Source organism: Ananas comosus, linkage group 15 (assembly GCF_001540865.1).
Source record: "Ananas comosus cultivar F153 linkage group 15, ASM154086v1, whole genome shotgun sequence".
Taxonomy (NCBI): domain Eukaryota; kingdom Viridiplantae; phylum Streptophyta; class Magnoliopsida; order Poales; family Bromeliaceae; genus Ananas; species Ananas comosus.
Window position 1 is genome coordinate 3,044,116 of NC_033635.1, and position 24,191 is coordinate 3,068,306.

The window sequence follows — 24,191 nt, forward strand, 5'->3', positions numbered from 1 at the left end:
GGTTTTTTAACTTGAAAATTTAAGATTCTAGTAATTTTGAATCATTTTCAAAATTTATATGATAATCCCAAATTACACTAGTGGTTTTTTTAAAAAAATAAAATAAAGTTATGACCGGTTCATTTCTATTCCAACCATTAATTTTTTGGTGAGAAATAATTAAGCCCAGTGCGATATCAACAATTTGGTCCCTCGGTCCACAATCTCTTTTTCCCACGTGACTAAATTATTTAAAGGCCTTAACGGGCTGAAACAATTGGGCCCGGCCCATGCGATCTCCCTCGAAGCCTATAAATACAAACCCCTCCCCCTTGCAAGCCCATTGGAGCAACTCCTCTTCGTCTAAAAACTCTTAAACTCTTCGTCTTCCCCGGCGCTCCCCCAACTCCTCCTTCCTCCCGCGAACCACTCTAGGGCTTCTCACTTCCGATCGGAGAGAAATAGTGTCGGAAATTAGGGTTTCTCGAAGGGGGAACGATGCTCGCCCCGTTGCCTCGGCTCACGAACTCGCTCAGAGGCCACTACGACGTCGACCGCGCGTACCTCCACCGCAAAACCTTGCTCCGAAGCCTCAAATCGCGAAGGTATCCGTACTTCTCCGCCTATTATCTTCCAAATTGGATTCATCAATCGAACCTTTTCATCTAGTGCGAGAATTTGATCCGTGGACCAGTGTTGTGTTTACTGGTTTTTTTTTTTGCTTGGTTTAGATCGCACGATGATTCGGCGCTCGCTCGGAAGTTAGTATCTAATTGGGACGAAGGTAATGTTGCTACCTTTGGTTGTTTTATATCGTTCTAGTAGTTTCTGCTATTGTTCGCCGAGACAATTGGTAATTGTGTATGATGTATCCATTTCGATTCTCGATGAGTTAAAAAGTTGTTAATTTTTGGCTATGCTAGGTTGACTTAATTCTTTCTCATTCTATTGCTCGAGTAATATTATTTTCATGCAGTACTACCATACTGCATCTCTCTAGTTATTATGTGTTCATGCAGTGAACCACTATTGCTTATATACTGGTTCGTATATCACATATATAAAAGCTATATATTTGCAGGAAGGTTTATGTAGAGGTCATATCTGATGTAGTATTTTCTTGCCCTTCAACACTAGTTTGATGTGGGATTTTCTAAGCACGGTATTCTACTTTTTTCCTTGACAAAAAGTTATTGGTTGTTGGAGAGATTGATAACAATTCCCATGATGAACCCACTTCCAGCTGGTTTCCCAGCTGAATTAGCTTAGGGACCATATGATTCATGCTTCCAATGAAGCTGGTTTGAGTGAGATGGTTCTTCTTGTGTGCTGGCCTGTGCATTGTATGCATTTAGCGTCTTAGTTTTTGTCGGTGTCTAGTGTGTTTCTGTAGGCACAGTCTTGTATAAGTGTCTGTGTGCAGGCACGCATATTTGTATATGTGCTCGCGCGTGTAACTGTCTCTGTTCATGCATGGGCATGTGCGTGCAGTTGCACGTGTGTCTGTACATGTGCATTTGTTTCTGTTCATGTATGGGTACCTGCATGCAAGTGCATATGCATATACATGTCCGTACGCTGCAAGTGCATGCGCAACAACTTTATTGTGTGCTCATTCGTGTCCAGTATAATCCAATTCATCTTTTCTCTTGCTAATGAATTTTTTTTACTAATGAATTTCTCTTGCTGCAGCTTCGCCTGAAGTTCGTCAAGCATATAAACAATATCTTGGTGCTGTGGTGGAGTTGGTACATGGTGAGGTGATCTCAGAAGAATTCCATGAAGTGGCTAAAACTGCATACGATCTTTTTAGTGGCCTTGACATGGAATGTGATGGTAATAAGAAAATTGCTGAGAAAAAGTAAGTCATCACCTCCTTAATTGATGTTTAAAATAATTTGGTGTTGTTGGTTTCTTGGCCTTTACCTTTTCAAGGCTTTATTCTTTCTTATTCTCTTTGGTTATTTTACTAGCCGAACTAGTTTATATTACATGATCATAGTACTTTTGTACAATGTCGATGCTTGCTCATATGTCTTATTAGAAGCTGAAACTTTGTAATCTAGTACTTTCTGTTTCATGGAACATTTACCCTTTCTCATACGATAGTATTTGCTCAGAGATGAGCTGCAAAGGCTTGTAGGAGGTGGTATTGCCGACTTCAATCTGCAGAAAGTTGCATTTTCAGCTCAGAGGCTCTTTTCTTTGCAACAAACAGCCCCGGGCAATGTATCTTCCCCGGAAAGCGTAATGGATGGATGCCAAGACAATGTTGGTGAATTTGGCGCAGACTTGCCTTTTAAAGCTCCTTCTCGTTTCCTCGTGGAGCCGATTGAAAATGGCTTATCCTTGCCTGATGGAAGTTATGCTGCCAGCACATCTCATGGAGAGCATTATGACGGTAATATGGTGTCTGTATGTCATCACTCAACCAACAATAGGGGCACTGTCAATTTGAGGTGGTTGAAGGATGCATGTGACATGATAGTAAAAGGTGGTGGTTCACTGCTTTCTGGTGATGAACTCGCAATGGCCTTATCTAGAGTGCTCCTTTCAAACAAAGCAGGCGATGAGGTGTTTGTGTATTTATTTTTTGAGAATTTTTTTTATTGTATTGCATGTAGCAAATCCTGTCCGTGTTTACCTAATTCTAATTACTTCACAAAATTCTCACTATGAAGATAGCTGCTGATTTATTGGACCTTGTTGGCGATGGTGCCTTTGAAACAGTTCAAGATCTATTAGCGGTGAGCTTCTCATTGAATCTTATTTTCTTTTACATTTTCTCAAGGAATCTGATCGTTTTGTATTGGATTAAATTGTCTTAGTCTTTGGGTTAAAGAAAGCTTCTTTGAATGGCAATCAAGGTATCCTTAGTTTGCCCGATGAGACTGTTGGATAATTGTATTCATAAACAGCCAGCATATAATTGTCTTGTCTCCTGCTTGTTTTCACTGCAGTTTTGACCTGGTCTACTTTCCCTTTTTTTTTTCCCAGTCATCTGGAACTGTATAAAAACATAAGTAGCTTTAAGTTCTCTTCTTTGGAGAAAAATTGGTATACTATTATGTTAGAAAAATCTTGGATTTGCTTCAGCTGTGTATCATAAATTTTCGAATTTCCTGCTAGCTACAATGAGCAATTAAACTGGTATGATGTCAGACAGGTAAAGACTATATTCTGATATGCTTGCTGTTCTTTTCAAAGTTTGTAGTTAAGCAATCAAGCCTCGTCCAACTACTTTTGATTAGTATACAAACTTTCTTATACTTGTGAGATTAAGCTTTGTTGGGCTTTTTGTCATATCTGTGTTTTAGAGTGGAAAACAAATCGCCTTTCAAAAAAAAAAAGAGTGGAAAACAAATTGTTAAATCTGAAGCCGTCTTATGTCTTCCACACTTTTACTATTCTTATGTTTTACTATTCTTATATCTTTCTCACTTTTTTTTTGTACTTTGATCTTTTTGCGTTTGTAGCACCGCAAGGAACTTGTTGATGCCATTCAGCATGGGCTGCTTATACTGAAATCCGAGAAAATGTCTTCTAGCAGTCAACCAAGGATGCCAAGTTATGGTACTCAGGTATACTTTCCGGTTTTTCTTGTATGTTTCACTACCATCCTATATACTTGTTAATATAAAATTATAATTCATCCAGGTTACAGTACAAACAGAAACCGAACGCCAAATTGACAAACTTCGGCGCAAAGAGGATAGACGTAATAAACGTGGGTTAGAGTATGGTAGTATGGATGACTTTGCTGCTGACAGTTTTTCTTCACTTCTTCTGGCAAGTGAGAGAAAACAACCTTTTGATGATCTGATTGGGACTGGAGAAGGGTCCAATTCTGTATTAGTAAGTGCTCTTCCTCAAGGAACAACAAAGAAACATGCAAAAGGTTACGAAGAAGTCATAATTCCACCTACTCCAACTGCTGCAATGAAACCGGATGAGAAGCTGGTACTTTCTATTTCAAACTTATATATATATATATATATATATATATATATTTCCCTTGAGATATTTTTGATTGGTTTGTAAATTTAAATTAACCTATGCTTACTTTAGCTTTTGAGGTTATCTTGAGTTAAAATTGGTGACCCAGACAAACTATCCTGAAAATGTTTTGTTGGATAATCCATAGAAACAGATTATGAAATACAAATTTATTTACAAAAACATTTCTACTTGTTTATTTTTTTTATTTTCGTTGTGCTTAAGCTGCAAAAGTATGAAAATAAGTTGGTCTGCATGTGGCAATAACTATTTTTGATCTTTTTTTGTTATCACTGCTACTTAAAAATCTAAGCAATTGCACTACGTGACTAACTGAAACTTTTGCTTGCTGCATTTCTAGATTGGGATTAGAGAACTGGACGACTTTGCTCAGGCTGCTTTCCGAGGATACAAGTCACTCAACCGCATTCAGAGTCGTATATTCCAATCAACTTATCACACAAATGAGAATATTCTGGTAACTAATTTCCAAATCTCGTTCTTAAAAGTTATTTGGCTTTGTTTCTTTTTTATTGGGCTTATAAGGGAGAAATTTGGTGACTCATTGTCATATCAATTTTCAATAAACTTTCAGGTTTGCGCACCAACTGGTGCTGGTAAGACAAACATCGCTATGATTGCTATTCTCCATGAGGTAGATATTTGCAAAAGAACTTTGGTTTTCCCTGCGTTAAAATTTCATTTTGTTGGCAAGTACATTACTCCTCAAGTCTTTTCAAGAATTCTTGTATGTCTTTTCAAGAATTCTTGTATGTATATTCATCTTATCATCTAGATCCAGCACTTCGTCGTTATAGTAACGGAGTATCTATTGCAGATTAAACAACACTTCAGGGATGGTATTTTGCACAAGGACGAGTTTAAAATAGTGTATGTTGCTCCTATGAAGGTATTGTTGTCTACATACTGTGCTGACAGTGCTAATTGGCATGTCTGTCATATTCTTATAAACATCTTCTATAGGCCTTGGCGGCAGAAGTGACATCAACATTCGGTCATCGCCTTTCTCCATTAAATATCGCTGTGAGGGAACTTACTGGGGACATGCAACTGTCCAAGAATGAGCTTGAAGGAACCCAGGTTAGTGCTCCTTGTTTTGTTTGAATATGGTGCATGCAGTTGGATTAAATAATTTTCCTCCTCGTGTGCTATTCAGATGATAGTGACTACTCCTGAAAAATGGGACGTCATAACTCGCAAAAGCAGTGACATGTCATTGTCAATGCTGGTTAAACTCCTAATCATTGATGAAGTACACCTGCTAAATGATGACAGAGGCCCGGTAATAGAGGCACTAGTTGCTCGAACCCTCCGACAAGTAAGTTCTTGGTTTAACTTGAGCTGTATGACATCGCATGAGATGAGACTACCAATAAATCTCAAGTTTGTGCTATGTTTAGATTATCTCTTCTATCTGCAAATCAAACTCTTTCCTAGGTAGCTCAGAGTTCTATTTTGATGACTGACTTTGGCTAGGTAATAGAACTCTTTTATCCGTAGTGCTTTAGGCGCTGCCTAGCTTAAGCTTATTGTCATTGTGATTCCCTTTCAAGCAGAGTCCATTCCTTATGCATATCTCTGCACATAGTCAATATGTTGTTACTGCTCCGTGCTTTCATAGTGAAACTATGTCTAATTATTACTGCTGAAGTGGGCATTCATAGGTTCCTACTTATACTTCATCTACATTTTTTTGTTACTTTTCCTGCATTAAGGCGAACCATTCCTGATATTACATACACGTTATTTATACATATCCAAATTTCTGAAGCACCGCCTTTTTAGTTGACAAATTCCTTTCCCGGCTCTCCTTTTGGTTTTATGGAAGGAACATTACATGTTTGTCATACTATTGTACCATTACTATAAAATGTGGCAAATGCTATTTTACTCTAGCTGGTTTAGCAATGTACTGCTAATTTGTCTTCTTAAACAGTATAACCCTTTTTTTAAGCTTTTATATGTCACTGCTGTGCTCTATAAACTTGATAATGAATTTTGACAGGTGGAGTCAACTCAATCAATGATCCGCATTGTAGGCCTATCTGCAACCCTGCCCAATTATTTAGAGGTATCTTGTCAGTCTTGTCCAAGGTCTCTGAGTACTATCTTATATTGTGTCAAGCTCTTTATGTATCGTTTTATTTTTTAATGACCAGGTTGCACAATTCTTGCGGGTTAATCCAGAAAGCGGGTTGTTCTTTTTTGATTCCAGTTATCGCCCAGTCCCCTTAGCTCAACAATACATTGGAATAAGCGAGAAGGATTATAGTAAAAAGCTTGAACTGTTTAACAGAATATGCTATGAGAAGGTCTTTTCTGGCAACCAGAGATGATGCTTTGTTATGCTGTATGTTAATGCCTTATGTCACAATGGATGCACCATGGACAATTTTTCAGGTTTTAGATTCACTTAAGCAAGGGCATCAAGCAATGGTTTTTGTTCATTCACGCAAAGACACAGGGAAAACTGCTAGAACACTGGTAATTGTTTTTTCTCCCCAGTTATTTCAGGGTTTTAATAGTGGTCAATAATGTGATTTCACTGACATGTGCAATTACTCTTCTTTTTGGCTAAATATGAACATAAACAAAATGCAATTAGTATAATTATTAATGCTCTAGCCTTCTCTTTTCTTAGAGCTGATTTCATGCCAATTTGAGCTGAGATATTGGTTACTAAAATCTTAGTTGGATCAACTTGAGTCATCATTAATTAATGCCGTTCATTTGTGGTATAGTTCCTTTGGAACAGTTTTGCATCTGGCTGTTTGATTTTTTTGCGCATTGATGGAAAAAGTGAGCATGGTGATGAAGAAAGAAAGTTGATTGGTTGGCATAACAAATTTACTTAGTAATGTTTGGCTATTATTTGCTAAGTGGCGGCACATGTAAAAGAAGTGGATTTATGAAATACACCTCCAGAAACATTTCTGTTTAGATATAAGCATTACAATATCTTTTCAGCTTTATTTGATTTGTCTCTATCCTGTTGATGCAGATTGAGACCGCTGCAAGACAAGGTGAACTGGAACTGTTTTTGAATGATAAGCATCCTCAGTTTTCTTTGATTAAGGTATATATCAGTTGCTATACTTGTAACTTTTATCTAAATTTTGGTTATCAACTTGTCCTTGTCATCTCAGAAAGAAGTCAGCAAGTCCAGAAACCGAGAACTTGTCGAGTTATTTGAATCTGGGTTTGGCATTCATCATGCTGGGATGCTGCGATCTGATAGAGGCTTGACCGAACGCTTATTTTCTGATGGTCTGCTGAAAGTAAGGTCAATCATTACATACAGTATTCTACTGGATTTGTGCATTTCCTTGTGAGTAGCCAATAGCTATTGGTTACCGTTGTGATGAATCTGAAACTCTTTGGATTTAGGTCCTTGTGTGTACTGCAACATTGGCTTGGGGAGTGAATTTACCTGCTCATACAGTTGTCATCAAGGTTTGTTGGGCCAATTAAAGTTGACTTTTTTTTATCCGACATATGATAGAAGTTTCTGGCTGCATGAGCATGTTAATGACAGAGCCGTCCTGTATAATTTTAATATTCCTGGTGCAGATTACACTGTCAAGTCTTTGGTGTGCGGACTAACTAGTTGCTTTTTGGATTTTATCTTTTCTGAATGCAATAAATTCTCTCCTGTATTATGTGTTTTCAAACATACTAATCTCCCATGCTTGTTCATTTTTTTACACGTATCAGCTAATTGTGTACACGCGCTTCTACAGGGTACACAACTATATGATCCTAAGGCTGGTGGTTGGCGGGACTTGGGCATGCTGGATGTGATGCAGGTAAATTTTGGGACTCAAAATTGCTCATTGATTTCAGCACATAATTACTTTATAAGCAAAAGTTTCATGCTAATTACTTGGCTGCCTTTGAAATTAGATTTTTGGACGTGCTGGGCGGCCACAGTTTGACAAAAGTGGTGAAGGCATTATAATCACAACTCACGACAAGTTGGCTTATTACTTAAGATTGCTAACGAGTCAACTTCCAATAGAGAGCCAGGTGAATACTTTTCTTACTGCGAGCTGTACTTATTAAATGAGACCAGTGGTAAATACATTGTAGTCTTTTCTCACCCTTCATTCTTTTCAAAATTATGATGTCAGACCAACATCTTAAGAACCAAATTTGAAATCCAGCCCTTGGAAAAATTTGCACTTTAACATCATTTGTCAGTCACTTTAATATTACTGTTTGGTATTACATAGTATCACTTTAATAATACTGTTTGGTATTATGTAGTGTACTCTATCTTATCTTTTTCTGTTATGCATATCAAACTTTAATTACTGTATTATAAACTTTTGACACTGTTGGATACAACTTGTAGACCCATCTATCACTTTGTGTGGTAATATTTACATAATATAGTAGGACCTGATAATGTTCTTTGTTCAAACCTCATTTCTTTATAGTCGAAGAGCTATGTTAGGTCCATGAGAAATGGTCATATGCCTGGTCATTTAGAGTCTGTTTCTTGTTTAAGTTGCGGCATTTGCATGTTTTTTCAGGTGTTTGTCTGTGCTGCCTTTTTTTTTCTTTTGTTGTATGTGGATTGTGACAAGCATAAAGAAAGGAATTACCTTTTTTAACTCTTTGATTCTCTGACATCATTTAACACTTACTGACTTGCATTAATTTAAATAGTGTGTTAAAGTTGTCCCTACAATCTCAAGTTCTTTGATATTTCTGGACTGTTTTAGATTATATCTTTCTTGATGTGCTTCTTATATGTTTGTTTGCAGTTTATTGGCTCTCTTAAAGATAATTTGAATGCTGAGGTGGCATTAGGCACAGTAACTAATGTAAAGGAAGCTTGTGCTTGGCTTGGATATACATATTTATTTATAAGGATGAAGACAAATCCGTTGGTGTATGGGATAGCATGGGAAGAGGTACTGTTTGTATAGCAACATTTAGCCTATTTATGCACCACTACTTTTATGGCAGCTTCGCATGTAAGGCATGCATGAATGAACTTTAGGAGACAGATGTATATGCATAAAAAGTAAGGAATGGTTGTTTTCATACTATCTTGGATCCTTAGTGAGCTGTGACAGGGCATTCGGTGATACTTACGAGAAATCCTTTTTATTTTATTCTTGGATGAAGTTCTAGCGGAAAAGGTTTTTATAAGATCTTGCATGAAACTTTGGCAAAAGAGGTAAAACTAAAGAATTTGAAATTGTATTGCTGTCCTTTTAAGGTTCTACCTTTTCATCAGTAAAGGCATTTTTAGTGGTTTCATTTTGTATGTCAGCTATGAATCTCTTTATATTCCTGAGGGAACAGCAGGATATGAAAAGTTCTTGTACTTGTTGTTTTCTTTATTTTCCCCCAACCCCCTCCTCTCTTTTTTTTCCTGAGACACTTTGCTGTACTATCCTCATTGACCATGATATTTAGCCTCCAGAATATTTGAAAATTGTCCTATATGGTGAATTCTGCTTTCTTTGTTCTTTGTAGTTTTCCCTTATTAAATGTTGTTAATCCTCATCTGAACATGTTAAAACTGTTGTCTTCCAATCCTAGGGAAAGTTTCTCTGTTTGTCATTTTAAGGATGAGCTTTCGGGAGTTTTAAGATTTTTTTTGGCTTGCTGTTTCCTACCATTCAAAGTTTCTGTATCCTGCTGCGTGACCACTTTCTTTACGAAGGAGATCCATCATGTCTTTATTTTAAATATCTGCTTATATGGTTAATTTAACTCATCAAGATAATTGAGACAGCATTGCCTTTTCTTATGGATATTCAGGTCATTGGAGATCCTTCTTTGATTTCCAAACAAAGGTCTCTTATAATTGATGCTGCACGTGCTCTTGACAAGGCAAAAATGATGCGTTATGATGAGAAAAGTGGAAACTTTTACTGCACAGAGCTTGGTCGTATTGCAAGTCACTTTTATCTTCAGTATACTAGTGTAGAAACCTACAATGAGATGCTTAGGCGCCACATGAGTGAGAGTGAAGTAAGCAAGTCTATTTTCTTGTGGTTGATAGTGAATGCTTACTTTTCACGTTCTATTTGCTAAATTGTGTTCTTCATAATGGTTCAGGTGATCAACATGGTGGCCCACTCTTCTGAATTTGAAAACATTATGGTTAGAGAAGAAGAACAAGATGAACTAGAAAATTTGTCCAAAAGGTTGTGCCCATTAGAAGTTAAGGGTGGGCCAACTGACAAGCATGGGAAAATCTCAATCCTCATTCAGGTTCTTTGCCTTATGAATTTCTTTGCCATCATTATTTCCCTGAACTAGATATGAAGCTAAATTATTTGTTAGTGTTCTGGCTTAATCTTTCTTTCCAGGTGTACATTTCTCGCGGATCAATAGAAAGCTTCTCCTTAATATCTGATGCTGCATATATCAGTGCAAGCTTGGCTCGTATTATGCGTGCTTTATTTGAAATTTGCTTGCGTAGAGGGTGGTGCGAAATGACGTCATTATTCTTGGAATATTGCAAGGCTGTGGATCGGCAAATTTGGCCTCACCAGCATCCTCTTAGGCAGTTTGACAGGGACTTTTCACCAGAGGTTTGTTGAGAACTTTTGCCAAATCTTCTTTACGTTGCTATTGTGCTTTATAGAACTGATTTTGATATACCATGGATGTAACTTCAGATACTGAGAAAACTTGAAGAAAGAGGTGCCGATTTGGATCGTCTCTTTGAGATGGAGGAGAAAGACATTGGTGCTTTGATTCGTTATGTCCCTGGTGGAAAGGTATTGTTTCTAGTTTAACAACATTGATAGTTCAAATGTTCTCATTGTACTACAGCCAAATTTAACTAATGACTTTCCTACTTTATCTTCTGGAAGTTGGTTAAGCAACACCTAGGATACTTCCCGCGTATCCACTTGTCTGCTACCGTTAGCCCAATTACCAGGACTGTTCTGAAGGTATGTTTTGGTTCTTTTGAAATTATTCTCAAAGGTTAGAGTTAATCTACGGTATTATCATTCAAGGTTAGTCATCAACTGACATCTGGACTTATTCTAATTCCCATCTTTAGGTGGATCTAGTTATAACTCCTGAATTTGTTTGGAAGGATCGGTTTCATGGAACATCTGAACGTTGGTGGATTCTTGTTGAGGTGCGAATATGAGTTCAATGGTGTTTGACTGTTTATCATTTTTAAAGTGTTACAATGACAGCCATCTTTTAAAATGATATATTGTTATACTTTAAAAAGTTACTCCATCCTCTATTTTTCTAGTTGACAAGAACACATCGAAGGAAAACCAAAAAAGTTGTTTCCATCTAGGTTCAGTTATCTTAGTTCTTTTTACAGGATAAATAAAATGTTATGCCCAAATATTGTAGAAACTCATTTGCCTCACTATGGTAGAACTTAAATCATGGACGATTTGTACCTGCAGTTTTTGGCTTTTCAATTTTTCCCTTGTTTTGTGCAGGATTCTGAAAATGACCACATTTACCATTCTGAGCTCTTCACATTGACCAAAAAGATGGCTAGAGGGGAATCTCAGAAAATTTCTTTTACTGTTCCAATATTTGAACCACATCCACCGCAGTACTACATACGTGCTATATCTGATTCCTGGTTACAAGCAGAGGCACTTTTTATCGTCACTTTTCATAATCTTACCTTGCCTGAGGTGAAAATGTCTTTAGTCTTCTACTGCAGTCTTTTATAGTTTCATGATTATAGTTATGTACTAATTGCTTCTATCTTCAGACACAAATATCGCACACTGAACTTCTAGATTTAAAGCCTCTTCCTGTTAGTGCTCTTGGCAATGAAGCTTATGAAGCTCTTTATAAATTTTCACATTTCAATCCCATCCAAACACAGGTCTGAGTGCCCCACTTCATTCTCTCCTTTTCCCTGTTTCTCTTTTATTAAATCTGCTTCTCCTTGTTGCTGCATATTGAACTTTCTTTCCTTTTTTTTTTTTTTTTTTCTGTTTTTTGTTTTTTGGCAGGCTTTTCATGTCCTCTATCATACAGACAACAACGTTCTCCTAGGAGCTCCCACAGGAAGTGGGAAAACTATATCTGCTGAATTAGCAATGCTGCATCTTTTCAGCACACAACCTGACATGAAGGTTTGCTTAATGTAGTTGAGTTAATAAAGCCATTATTATCAATATTGTTGAACTATGTTATGCCCTTCCAGGTAGTTTACATTGCCCCTTTAAAGGCTATTGTTCGAGAAAGAATGATAGATTGGAAAAAGCGGCTTGTCTCTCAGCTTGGGAAGAAAATGGTATTATCAGTTCACATCTTTCTTCTAAAGAAGATACTAAGAAGACATTAATGAAGCTAGAGTAATTCTTTATCAGGTTGAGATGACTGGTGATTTTACTCCCGATCTTATGGCACTGCTTTCAGCTGACATCATAATTTCTACTCCTGAAAAATGGGATGGTATCAGTCGGAGCTGGCATAGTCGGAGCTATGTGATGAAGGCGAGAAACTATTTTTTTCCGAATTAATACATATTTAACATTTTTTGGGTTACTTGTAACATCTTTACGTTATTAACAGGTTGGACTCATGATACTGGATGAGATTCATCTTTTAGGGGCTGATCGCGGACCCATTCTTGAGGTACTTTTTCAGGCACCTGATTGTTTTTTCAATAATATACAAACTCGTAAACTTTTAAATTTGTATAGGTCGGTTGAGTTTTGAAATTTCATTGCTGTTGAATTAATGTTTATATTATGTTTTTCCAACACTACGGTTAACAGCCAAAAGTTCAGTAACATGATATGCTTTTATTATATTCTTTTTCCTTTTTTGCGAGTTGGAGGGTCTTGGGGTTGAGGGTTGTGTGATGAAAGAAGTGATCATGACATCTAAACATACATCCATTGTTATGAAATATATTGTGGTTCTTGTACAAAAAAGAAAATTCAAAACTTGAAGATTGAGGAAAGTAGAAACCGAACATGAAACTAGATAACTGTCAGCAATGAAAGATACGTAAGAATAGATTGTTCAAACTTGTTAGAAGCACCACGTAGGTGCCTGTATTGCCTAGGCTTTTAACTCAATTGGACTGCCAATTGGCCATCTGATTAGCCAATTTTCAGTTGCTTAGCCAACTGCCTAGATTTTCCGGAAAGATAGTATTCCGAATCTTTTTACAATTGCTTTTCCTTTTCTCGTGATATAGAACCCATAAGGTCTAACATAACATCAGATGATGGGATATGAAAGCCTTCTATCTACAATATTTTCAAATTTGAACTGGTAATGTTAGCATCTAAATCACATGTTATTTGGCTTGTAGTTAGTGAAGTCATGGATAGGTGGTTAAATACATAAAAGCCAGCTAAACATACAGATTAACATTTGTGTAGCAATGGGCAAACCTTCTTTAGTCCCTTCCATCATTTGTTTGCACGAAATACTCATTGTTTTATGAATGCTCATTTGTCATCTAAAAGGGTCTCCGCACTTCTCTGTATAAATTCCACTGCTGCTACTTCGGAGGAACAACACACTCGGATCTCCAACTTTTTTAGTACTGAAGTGATTTGACTTTGGAGTCTGTTATATTTATTCGATTCTAGCTCTATATCTTGTTAATCATAGTGGGACCAATCACTTCAATAAATTGACTTCTCTCTTTTTTTACCCTGGTCACATTTCAGTTTCTTGATGTAGTTCTAATCTGTTTGTCTTATGCCATACTATACAAGTTTGCAAATTTTTGCTTTGATTACCTTTGAGTTTCAGGTTATTGTATCTAGGATGAGATACATATCGTCGCAAACAGAACGAGCAATACGTTTTGTAGGTCTATCAACTGCATTAGCTAATGCTCGGTAAATTTGTAACTGCACATATTCTTCTTTACTTCTTTATTATCCTAGCATCAGCTTGAATGTTTCTTATATCTTTCATGCATTTTCTTCATCTGAGACTGCATGTCTAATTCATGGTTTAGGTTTCTGTTATAAATCTTTTTTTTATTCTTTAGCAACTGTTCTGTAGATGCCATCACATGCTCATTGAATGTGGAAAAGCTATTGAATATATATAAAATCTTTCCATAATGAATTGTCACATTAAGAAATCATGTTGCCGAGACAAAGATCTGCCTCATTTTATTATTATATTCACTGTTGAAGTGCCACACTATGCTGATGTCTGTTGCATTCATGACTTCAAAGCACTTGCTAAGCATCTTCTATTGAGACTAAAAGTTGTGGCAAGTAGCAAAGTCATTGACTGTGGTTTTGGCTATTATAAATCTACTCAACTTTTATCAGGAGATTATTTTATGTATTATCTTGTTACCTTTATTCTTAAGCCTAACATTGTACAAAAGAAAAATGGTAAATAGATACTGAAATTAAACAAGCTATTAAGAAAGTGATACGCTTATCTAAAATGCTTATTCAATCTAATTGGAAGCATGAATTTCATGATTTGTAACATTCCTTGAATGCTCTGCATTCCTATTTGAGATGGCAAGGCTGTCAACATGCAGCTAGGATCGGGATGCCATAAGGGGCTTGTTGAGAAGTGGTGAAGATATCCTTGATTCCCCGACTTGTAGGCATCATATATCACCATGGGATGGGAGTTTCTCATTCCCATACTTAATGGGAATGAGAATTTCACAGGAGCATAGAGTTTCTCATAGCAGGCATCTTCCTTACAAAGTGAAGGGAATAATGTTTCTGCTTACATGTATGCCGTGGTGAGCTAGAAAAATCACCTGGACGATCAAATTTAATGCATTGCTTTAATGCAGAATTTGAGATCAACAATTCTCTTGAACTTTTCTAAACATGCGAGACGAGAACCTTTAGCTTAGAGTACTGTAGTTTGAACAATATTATCCTTGAATTTTTCTCATGAAGCTATCTTCAGCTTTATATGAGCATGCATATTGTGAGATGTCTTTTCTTCTGATCTCTTCAGTAACTTGGCTGACTGGTTGGGTGTTGGAGACATTGGTCTATTCAATTTCAAGCCTAGCGTGAGACCTGTACCTTTGGAAGTTCACATCCAGGTCGTATATTCATTTTCATGTTGGTTTTGTATTATTATTATTGCTTGATTCATTTTATCTTGGTCACCAATAGAATCTAATGCATGCCAGACTTGCTTGATTAGATGCATTTATCAGACAATTGTGTGGAAGTACTATTAGGATCGTTTTTTTTTTCTTTTGCTTCTCCGTATCATACTTTGCTCGTCTTGCATTTTCTATATTTATGTTTTCGAGATTCTAGCGTGTAAGAATTACTACAAATGCTGCGGCATCATATGAGTACACGCATTTGCCTGCTAGTCAGCCTGATTTTGGTCTATATTTGCTTAGGAGACAGCTATATTGATGTTATAGATTAATTATTCCTACTGGCTTTCAAGGTTGCAGTATAAAAACTGAGACTTCGTGTAGCAACCTATTTGTGTCATTTCGGCTGATTTCAATTGATTATCTTGACTTTAGCTGACAGTTTGCAGATTTTGTATTGTGTAGGATATCTTACTTCCACTTTCTTTTAACACTTGTACTTTGTCTAGTATTTTCAGCTTTAGTTGACGTGAATGTTGGCTTTTCATGGTGTTTATGTCCTCGTTGTTTAATTTGAATCTGAAAAAAACTGTTTATGATTATTTTGTCTTTAAAATTTATCTCTTGCCTCTTGAATTTACACCTGCATATTTAACAGGGTTATCCAGGGAAATTTTATTGCCCAAGAATGAATAGTATGAACAAACCAGCATATGCTGCTATTTGTACCCATTCACCTGCAAAACCAGTTCTTATTTTTGTTTCATCTCGCCGTCAGACGAGGCTAACGGCACTTGATCTAATTCAGGTGGGATATTACATACGGTTTTAACCACAAAGTGACACCGTAGCATTGTTAGTGCCTCTTATCAGTTTTAATTGCATCACAGCTTGCTGCATCAGATGAAAATCCGAGACAATTCCTGAATATGCCAGAAAATTCATTGGAGATGGTCCTTTCACAAGTCACTGATAATAATTTGAGGCATACTCTACAATTTGGAATTGGGCTGCATCATGCAGGATTAAATGACAGAGACAGATCATTGGTTGAGGAACTCTTTTCAAATAACAAGATCCAGGTTCTTGTTTTTCCTATTTAGATAATGGGGCTTATATATTAATATATCCCTGTATAATCATCTTTTGGATATATAACCCTGTAGAATCTGAATTTTCATCATTTCCATCTAATGGGGTTTTATTACGAAAATATTGTTATCATAAGTTGGAATCATCCAATTCATGCAAACCTGGCTTTGTACTAGAGATAATATTTCTAAAGAACATTATTGTGAATGCAAGAGTCCTATACAGAAGGAATTAAGTTTTTGAAAGGGCATAGATGAAAACTTGATAAATTTGCAGTGCTCTGTAAGTATTTAACAAATACGCGAATTATTCATTCTCTTTCTTTTGCTATTTCCTAATTCATCTAATGAAAAATTCAAAGTAGGTTCACATCTTTAATAATCTTCTTTTAACTAATATATTTTGACAGATATTGGTATGCACTAGCACATTGGCATGGGGTGTAAATCTTCCAGCTCATCTGGTTATCATTAAGGTGAGATAATGATTCATGTATCAGTTGATGCTTGCCCTTATACCAAATTCTGGTGTCAAAACTTCTACTATTTTTACAGGGAACTGAATACTATGATGGTAAAGCAAAAAGATATGTCGATTTTCCTATTACCGACATTCTGCAGATGATGGGTCGTGCTGGTCGACCACAGTATGACCAGCATGGGAAAGCTGTTATTCTTGTTCATGAACCCAAAAAGAGCTTTTACAAGAAGGTAACTAAACTGCTTTGAATCCTTAAAGCTTTCAATCCCTTATTTTGGAATGACAATCTGCATTCTGAATGGCAGTTCCTATATGAACCATTTCCTGTTGAAAGTAATCTGAGGGAGCATTTGCATGATCACATAAATGCTGAAATTGTTTCTGGCACAATTAGTCATAAGGAGGATGCAGTTCATTACCTGACATGGACTTACCTATTTCGTCGACTGGTATGATTCTCTAGCTAACATTTTCTAGAAAACTGTAAAGACCTCCATGATTTTCTTTCTCCCTTAGAAAGACCATCTTTCAGGATCAGGAGTTTGGCAGAACACTAACTGCTTACTTGAAGTACAAAAAATATGTACACAGAGAAAGTCCTACAAACTCCAAAAGAATATATTTTCAATTTTTCATCCTGCGGAATGCTTACAACAGTCACAATAGCATACTAGGTCCATGAACTTTTGCTGTTTTGAAATTGTATTCAACTTATAAAGGCAAATTATCCAAGTTTAACTTGTGAAGACTTTGGGAGCCATCTGACTCTCAACATCCTTAGTGACTTGACAACCTCTCTTAATGTATTTATCTGGTTATCTGTGTCTATTCTAGATTCTATATATATTCTGTCGTTCCTTGCATGTTCTGTCCTTTTTTGTGATGTTTTCCATTTAACAGGTTGTTAATCCTGCATATTATGGGTTAGAGGACACTGAGGCTTATACTTTGAATTCTTACCTCTCGAGGTATTTTACCGTTGATTTGAAGCATTGAAACTTTGTAATTTACTAATTACATTCTCTTCTTGAATAGCTGAATAATATAACTTCTTATTTGTTAAAGGTTAGTAGAAACTACATTTGAGGACCTTGAGGACAGTGGATGCATCAAGATAGCTGACAATTCTGTCGAGACTCTAATGTTGGGTTCAATAGCATCGCAGTATTATCTAAGTTACATGACAGTTTCAATGTTTGGATCAAATATATCCTCAAATACGTCACTTGAAGTAAGTACACTGTAACATGTATGTCTAGAATGTTTGCCCTCTCTTTCTTAATTATATTCCAGTAACTTGTTTTTTTGTAGGTTTTCTTGCACATTCTTTCTGCTGCTTCAGAATTTGATGAACTTCCTGTGCGGCATAATGAGGTGAGTTTTTCTTATAATTCTTGTCGGTCATAATTTCAGGCAACCTGTTTATTGCTATTTATGGAGCGCATATCAGATGTCTCACCAGAAAATTGTTTGGCTGTTATCTAATTTGTTCCCTGCTTTCCTGTGGCAACAAACGTTGGAACTTGAATTATTTCATCTTCTCCTTTCTGTGCAACTATAGTTTGCATTATAAGCTTTATCATATATTCTTGTTCTGTTTTTGATTCTTCACTTCGCATTAGTAGTTTTATTCATTTTCTCATCCAGTGTGTGCTCTCTTTATTAACTTTCTTAGTTAAGTGAACCTTTGTGTTATAAGAGAGGTGCTCCATACTAAGTTTACCTTGGTGTTCAATCAGATCATAATTCATTGATGGCTCTAAAACTTCTGTTTACCGGATTCGCTGCTATTAGTTTAATTTTTGTCTTTCTTCTTTCAGGAAAATTACAACAAAGCATTATCTGAGAAGGTTCCATATTCAGTTGACGAGCACCGTCTTGATGATCCACACGTGAAAGCAAATTTACTTTTGCAGGTTAGTGGAATGTTTAGTCGTCTTCTGTTTTATCTTGATCCTTGCCTCATAACACGATGACCCTAGTTTTCTTTCTAAATTACCAATTTTTCCATTGCAGGCACATTTCTCGCGAGTAGAAATGCCTATCAGTGACTACGTCACTGACTTGAAATCTGTTCTTGATCAAAGTATACGTATCATCCAGGCTATGATTGACATATGTGCCAATAGCGGATGGTTTTCAAGCACAATGAATTGTATGCATCTTCTTCAAATGATCATGCAGGTATTATTTTTTCATTTCCAGCTTCTACCTTTAATTTGGTATCCTGCTTGTTGGACTAGGGAGTAATTTGAGATTTCCGTTTGGAAGTTGCAACTGTTAACTGGATCATTAGTCTTCACTAGAACATAAAACCAGAGTATTTAAATTATTGAGATGTGGTATATTGGTCAATTAAGTAACGGGAGGTACATCTTGAATTAGGTATGTCAAAATCATTGAAGAACTAAAAGTGAAGTTTACATAGTACTTCTGCATCAAAACCAGAGAACTTGGCTTAAAGAGAATCTGATAGGTGATGTAGGAGAATAATCAACAAAACATAGTGTCAATGTTCGTCTTGAAACAGGATGCTGTCTGGAAAATAGGAGGAAAACGAAAAGTAAGCTGCAATTCATTTTACAATGACTGGAGAGGTTCAGAAGCAGCAAGAAGCTAGACTTTAAATTGCATGAACGTCATGGCAGTGAAGGCATGCTTTTGTTTTTCCATGACCTTCTACAATAGGGCCTATTTCCTGGTGTAAATTTAATGGTTTTGGGCTAGAATCACGTAGTTCAATTATTAGAGTACCTATGATCCATTTCGTACACAAAAGTAGAAGATTTGGACTGCTTATAATAGCTTCCTCTTTGAAGCCCTATTTGGTAGGGCATTGGTTAGATGTGGCCCTTTTTATGACCTTATGTACTAGGTTCTTTATTGAATCCTTTTCCAAGTATGAATAATGCATTTGCTTCCATGCGTCAACAACATAAAATAGCCTCATAAGTGTTTACAAGAGTATTATGTTTGAGATCACTCTTACCTGCCTTATTTTCAGGGGTTATGGTTTGACAGAGATTCTTCCTTGTGGATGTTACCATGTATGGATGACGATCTTCTATCTCATCTTAATAAAGTAGGCATCTCGACATTATTAGACTTATTGGATCTTCCTTATGCGAACTTGCAAAGGTTGCTTCACCCCTTTCGTGCTTCTGAGTTAAACCAGGTACAACTATAGCATTTCCTCTTTTTTTTTTTTTTTTCTTTTTCTTTTTTTTCCGTTCTCTTCATTATCACAATAAGTACTCGAAGACGGTTTGAATTTTAACTTTCTTAGCAATATACGCCAAAGTTTGTGACATAAATTAACTTTATTAGGTTACCTAAGATGCTGTCTTGAGATTTTAAACTTACTGTTAAATTATACAAAACAACTGTTTTTCCCAAAAGCTTAAACTACTAGAAAACGGTGAACATTTTCTCCCTCTCGTCTGGACTCGAGACCTTTTTATAGACCCAAGATGTGGATTTGAATTAACTAGGAGAAAATTAATTAAGCTAGGAACCTAGCGGGATTCGAAGTTAGGATGTTAAGTTATACGAAACAACTGTTTTCTCCAAAAGCTTAAGCTACTAGAGAACTATGTTTTTAATATTTCATATTCAACACTTACAATCAATGCTGGTATATTCAAGTAATGGCCTTATCTCTCACATTTTTCAACTCAATCTAAAGCTGGTGGAGTCACCAAAATATTTTCTTGAGCGATGCTAATTTCTTTCTGATTTAGTGTATTCACTATTGAAGTTTGGTAATGCGTTTTTTTTTTTTTTTTTTTCACATTCCTACATGAAAATTATCAGGAAAGATTTTAAATGAGACACATTCACGTTCTTTCATTAGTCTTAAGAATGATTCCATCTCCTTCAACTATTATCTGATTTGTTCTTTTCTAAAGCTCAGAATATCACTCGTTCATTTCTTTTTTCCAATTACTGATATTTGTTTGCTGCTTTGAATTATTATTCATTTTCAACTGTGGCTTTACGTTCACAGGATCTGCAACATTTTCCACGTATCCGGCTGAAGGTGAAGCTTCAAAATAGGGACATTGCAGGGTCAAAATCTCAGGTCCTGAACATCAAATTGGAAAAGATCAAGTACGGGCGTTCAACATCACGAGCATTTGCCCCTAGATTTCCCAAGGTAAAACATATTTTATGCCTCCTGACAAATGAAGCTGAAATATTTATTCCAAATATTAATTTTTTCATTCATGATAAACTTGAAGTATGGTTTGAAATATAATCATTTGACAGCCATGCTAGTTTCCATTTATATACGAAATTTCTCAATTTCCTGTTGCAAATGTTGAAACTTCCAGCCAAAATTAGTCTATTCTCAGCATTTTATTTTATTTTTTTGCGTGTGTGATTTTGGCAGTTTCAGTGATGCCATTAATGATTGGTTGGCCTTATTTTGACCATTTTTCCCATTTTCTGTCAATTTCAAATAATTTTGGACAGAACTCATTAGCTTTTGCTGAAACACTATTTAGGACAATTCATGGAAAAGGGTGAAAATTCTTATCTTTTGCCCAGTTTCAAGTATTTAGAATTTCGTAGAACTCAGTTGAATGTGAAAAGCGAAACTAGAAAAGTTAACATCACGAACTACGTGGTTGCGGTTTTTTGCAAATTTTTATTTGTGGATGCTTGGTATATTTGAATTCTAGTATTTGGTCTGTGATATGTTGATTTCTACATGCTCAGATAAAAGATGAAGCGTGGTGGCTAGTTCTGGGGAATGTGACCAATTCCGAACTATATGGCCTGAAAAGAATTAGTTTCTCGGATAGCTTGGTTACTCGCATGGACTTACCTCAAACATCACTCAATCTTGAGGTGAGAGTTTGTCAGCAATCTTGTGATATTGTTACTCTTCGTCTTAGCTTACCCTAGATGAGATCTGTCCTTAGTTTATTATAAGATTTGACTATATGCCTCGAGTCTTTTCATTTTTCATCTATCCAGACTAGTTTACTTGAAGTAATAATTGCATCGCTGCAAACTCTTGATTCTTCCTGTAATTAGCAAGCTTGGACTCAGGTGATCTAGTTCATCTCTTTTGTATCTTGTCTCTTGACTTTGGTGTTTGTCTGACAGGAAACGAAGTTGATTCTAGTATCAGATTGCTATCTCGGATTTGAGCAGGAGCACTCCCTTGCAGAATTTGCCTGATTTATCATGTGTTTATAAAACTCCAATATATCGAAAAGTGAGAAACTTTACCTTCTCAGTTTCTGGTGTATAGTTCTGTCCAAAATGAGAGCAACGATCGGCTAGGTAGATAGAGATCCAAACTTATGATGAGGTATATTTTCTCGTCTGATCCGTGGAAGCAGCAAACTGTCCGAAGCAGCGGACATAGCCGAAGTTCCTTCTGATAAAACATTAAATAGACTAAAACTGAGAAGCGAGATGCCCAAGAACAGCTGGTTCACTAACAGCGTATTTAGCGGATTGTGTAGCTAAAGTGGTCGTTGATTCGGAGCTCGCACGGTACACAACGTTGTGGGTGAGATCTTTTGGTGTCGGGAATGGGAGGTTCAATCAAACGTGCTAAGGTACCAATTTTTACTGTGAAAACAATAGCTTCTTTCATAGCCATGCCTTCCACCTTCCGTCAATTCTCAAAACTGTATAAGATGATATTTAAAGGCAATTGCAAAAGCCATTTGCATTCAAGAATTTTCCCCTATCAGTTTTTTCGTAGATGTATTTTTGAAGTTATAATATCTTCAAATAATACGATGGGGAAAGAACATGTCGCTCTCAATGGCAAAGAATTCTTTCTCATTATATGATGAAGATAGAAAGTCAATTCGGTGGTTGTAAATTGTAATCAGCTGTTTTAATTGATTACCTCGACGCCAACAGCAATTAAAATGACGGCTGCAAGAAAATCTCGCATGGAGCATTGAAAAAAGAGTGAATGTATATAATATTTTAGAGGAGAAGCGGGGCAATTATAAGGAATATACTTTCCCTACTTTAATACCTTCCTTAGTAGTTGCCTTTCGTTTTCTTGTGGCGTAAATTTGGAGCAGATCAATCAATGTTATAAGAGAAGTGAAGTGCTTTTGGTTTTCCTTTATGTATCTTTTATTATATTGTTGATATGGTGGTATTAATTGTGTTGAAGTCATATATACTGTTTGTACCATATAACCTCGTCACTATATTAATAATTTGTACCATATGAGTGAGCTTGTCAATATATGAACAATATATAAAGCAATATTAATAAAAAATCCTGTAGCAGCATTGATATTATATTATGTGTTTTTCAGATTGTACCACGTTGCTTCAACTAATGAGAATATGCCCATCTACTGAAGTTAAAAGCATTAAACATGACAAAAGAAAAGTGCAAAGGAAGGGTCCCAGTAGAGATTGATCATCCCTGTGAATTATTATGTACCATCTTTAATTGTTCGCGTAAAAGAATCACTGTAGAAATGATAATAATGTGATCACCTTTGTTCTGTACTGTTCCTCTTAAGTTTTATTCTAACTTATAATTTGCAGTAAGTTCGGCACAAGGTTATTACCGTTTTAATGATAATAATGTGATCACCAAACTTGAATTTTAACTGAACTACACCAACGTCGATCCAAATGTCGACGGGAGATAATTCTATGCTACATTACTATTGAAGAAGTACTGATACAAGTTTTTGGTTTTTTAGCAGTTTCTTGTTGCAGTAAGAGGAGAATCTTCTAATTACAGCTCATAATTTTCAAATTCAGATTTTTTTATTAATAAGAATCTCGTAGCAAAATCTTTAGACCGTTCAGCAACTAAATTTTAACAGTTGCATCCTAATTAGAGCCCCCGCAAAAAATCTTAATCTAAAAGCTAGAAAGGGATAAAAAACACAAATAAAAAAAGCTCTAGCTGAATGGAGTAATAAAGAGTTTTGGTTTAAAAATAGAGAAATGATTCCGTATTTTATTTTATAAAAAATTTTAAAAAAACTTAACTGTTGATTAATAAAGATTAAAAATGTTATTTCATTATGTAGCAAGTTAAAAGGTTATTTCATGTGAGGGCATTTTTGTAATTAAACTAGACAAAATTTTAAGAAAATTTTGATTAAAATCCCAAATTCTGTATTAATTTTCCAACTAATTTAAGCATTAATTTAAGATTTGATTGATATCCCAAATTTTATGCATTAATTTTAGAAATTTTAGAATTCTAATTTAGGCATTAATTTAAATTTTAAAAATTTTAGAAATACTAATAAATATTTTGAATTTAAATATTTAAATTTAAATAATAAAGATTTTGTGTTACTATTTTAACAACTTTAATGTTGATAATAATAACGAATTCTAACATATTTAATTTGTTCAAGAAACTTTTAAATTCTTTTAGTTTAAATATTAATTTTAGTTAAATTATAGAAAACCTCCCTATCAATATTCGCTTTTTCATTTTTTTCCTGTCATTCAAAAACCTACACTTTGCTTCCTTAAAAAATAAAAAATCACTTCGGCCCCACCGTCAGTGTTTCGTTAGGTTTCCGTTTATATATTATATTTTTGTACCCAAAATACCCCTAAAACTTTCATCCAT

General features: G+C 35.7%; 1 protein-coding gene across 1 annotated transcript; it reads left to right on the forward strand.

Moving 5' to 3' along the window:
- LOC109721580 (DExH-box ATP-dependent RNA helicase DExH14) lies at positions 337–22,882 on the forward strand. Its single transcript, XM_020249260.1, has 49 exons — positions 337–584; positions 711–763; positions 1,672–1,840; positions 2,100–2,553; positions 2,661–2,726; positions 3,456–3,560; positions 3,637–3,939; positions 4,337–4,453; positions 4,571–4,630; positions 4,814–4,885; positions 4,960–5,076; positions 5,153–5,314; positions 6,002–6,067; positions 6,156–6,308; positions 6,397–6,480; positions 6,998–7,072; positions 7,143–7,274; positions 7,384–7,449; positions 7,737–7,802; positions 7,900–8,022; positions 8,766–8,915; positions 9,775–9,987; positions 10,075–10,230; positions 10,329–10,553; positions 10,641–10,742; positions 10,839–10,919; positions 11,033–11,113; positions 11,436–11,639; positions 11,720–11,836; positions 11,967–12,089; positions 12,161–12,250; positions 12,327–12,452; positions 12,532–12,594; positions 13,732–13,820; positions 14,926–15,016; positions 15,684–15,833; positions 15,916–16,107; positions 16,527–16,592; positions 16,672–16,827; positions 16,903–17,046; positions 17,498–17,565; positions 17,663–17,828; positions 17,909–17,971; positions 18,418–18,513; positions 18,614–18,781; positions 19,602–19,772; positions 20,604–20,753; positions 21,320–21,451; positions 21,713–22,882. Exons 1-49 carry the CDS (start codon positions 478–480, stop codon positions 21,785–21,787), a joined length of 6,258 nt encoding a protein of 2,085 aa, XP_020104849.1. The 5' UTR covers positions 337–477; the 3' UTR covers positions 21,788–22,882.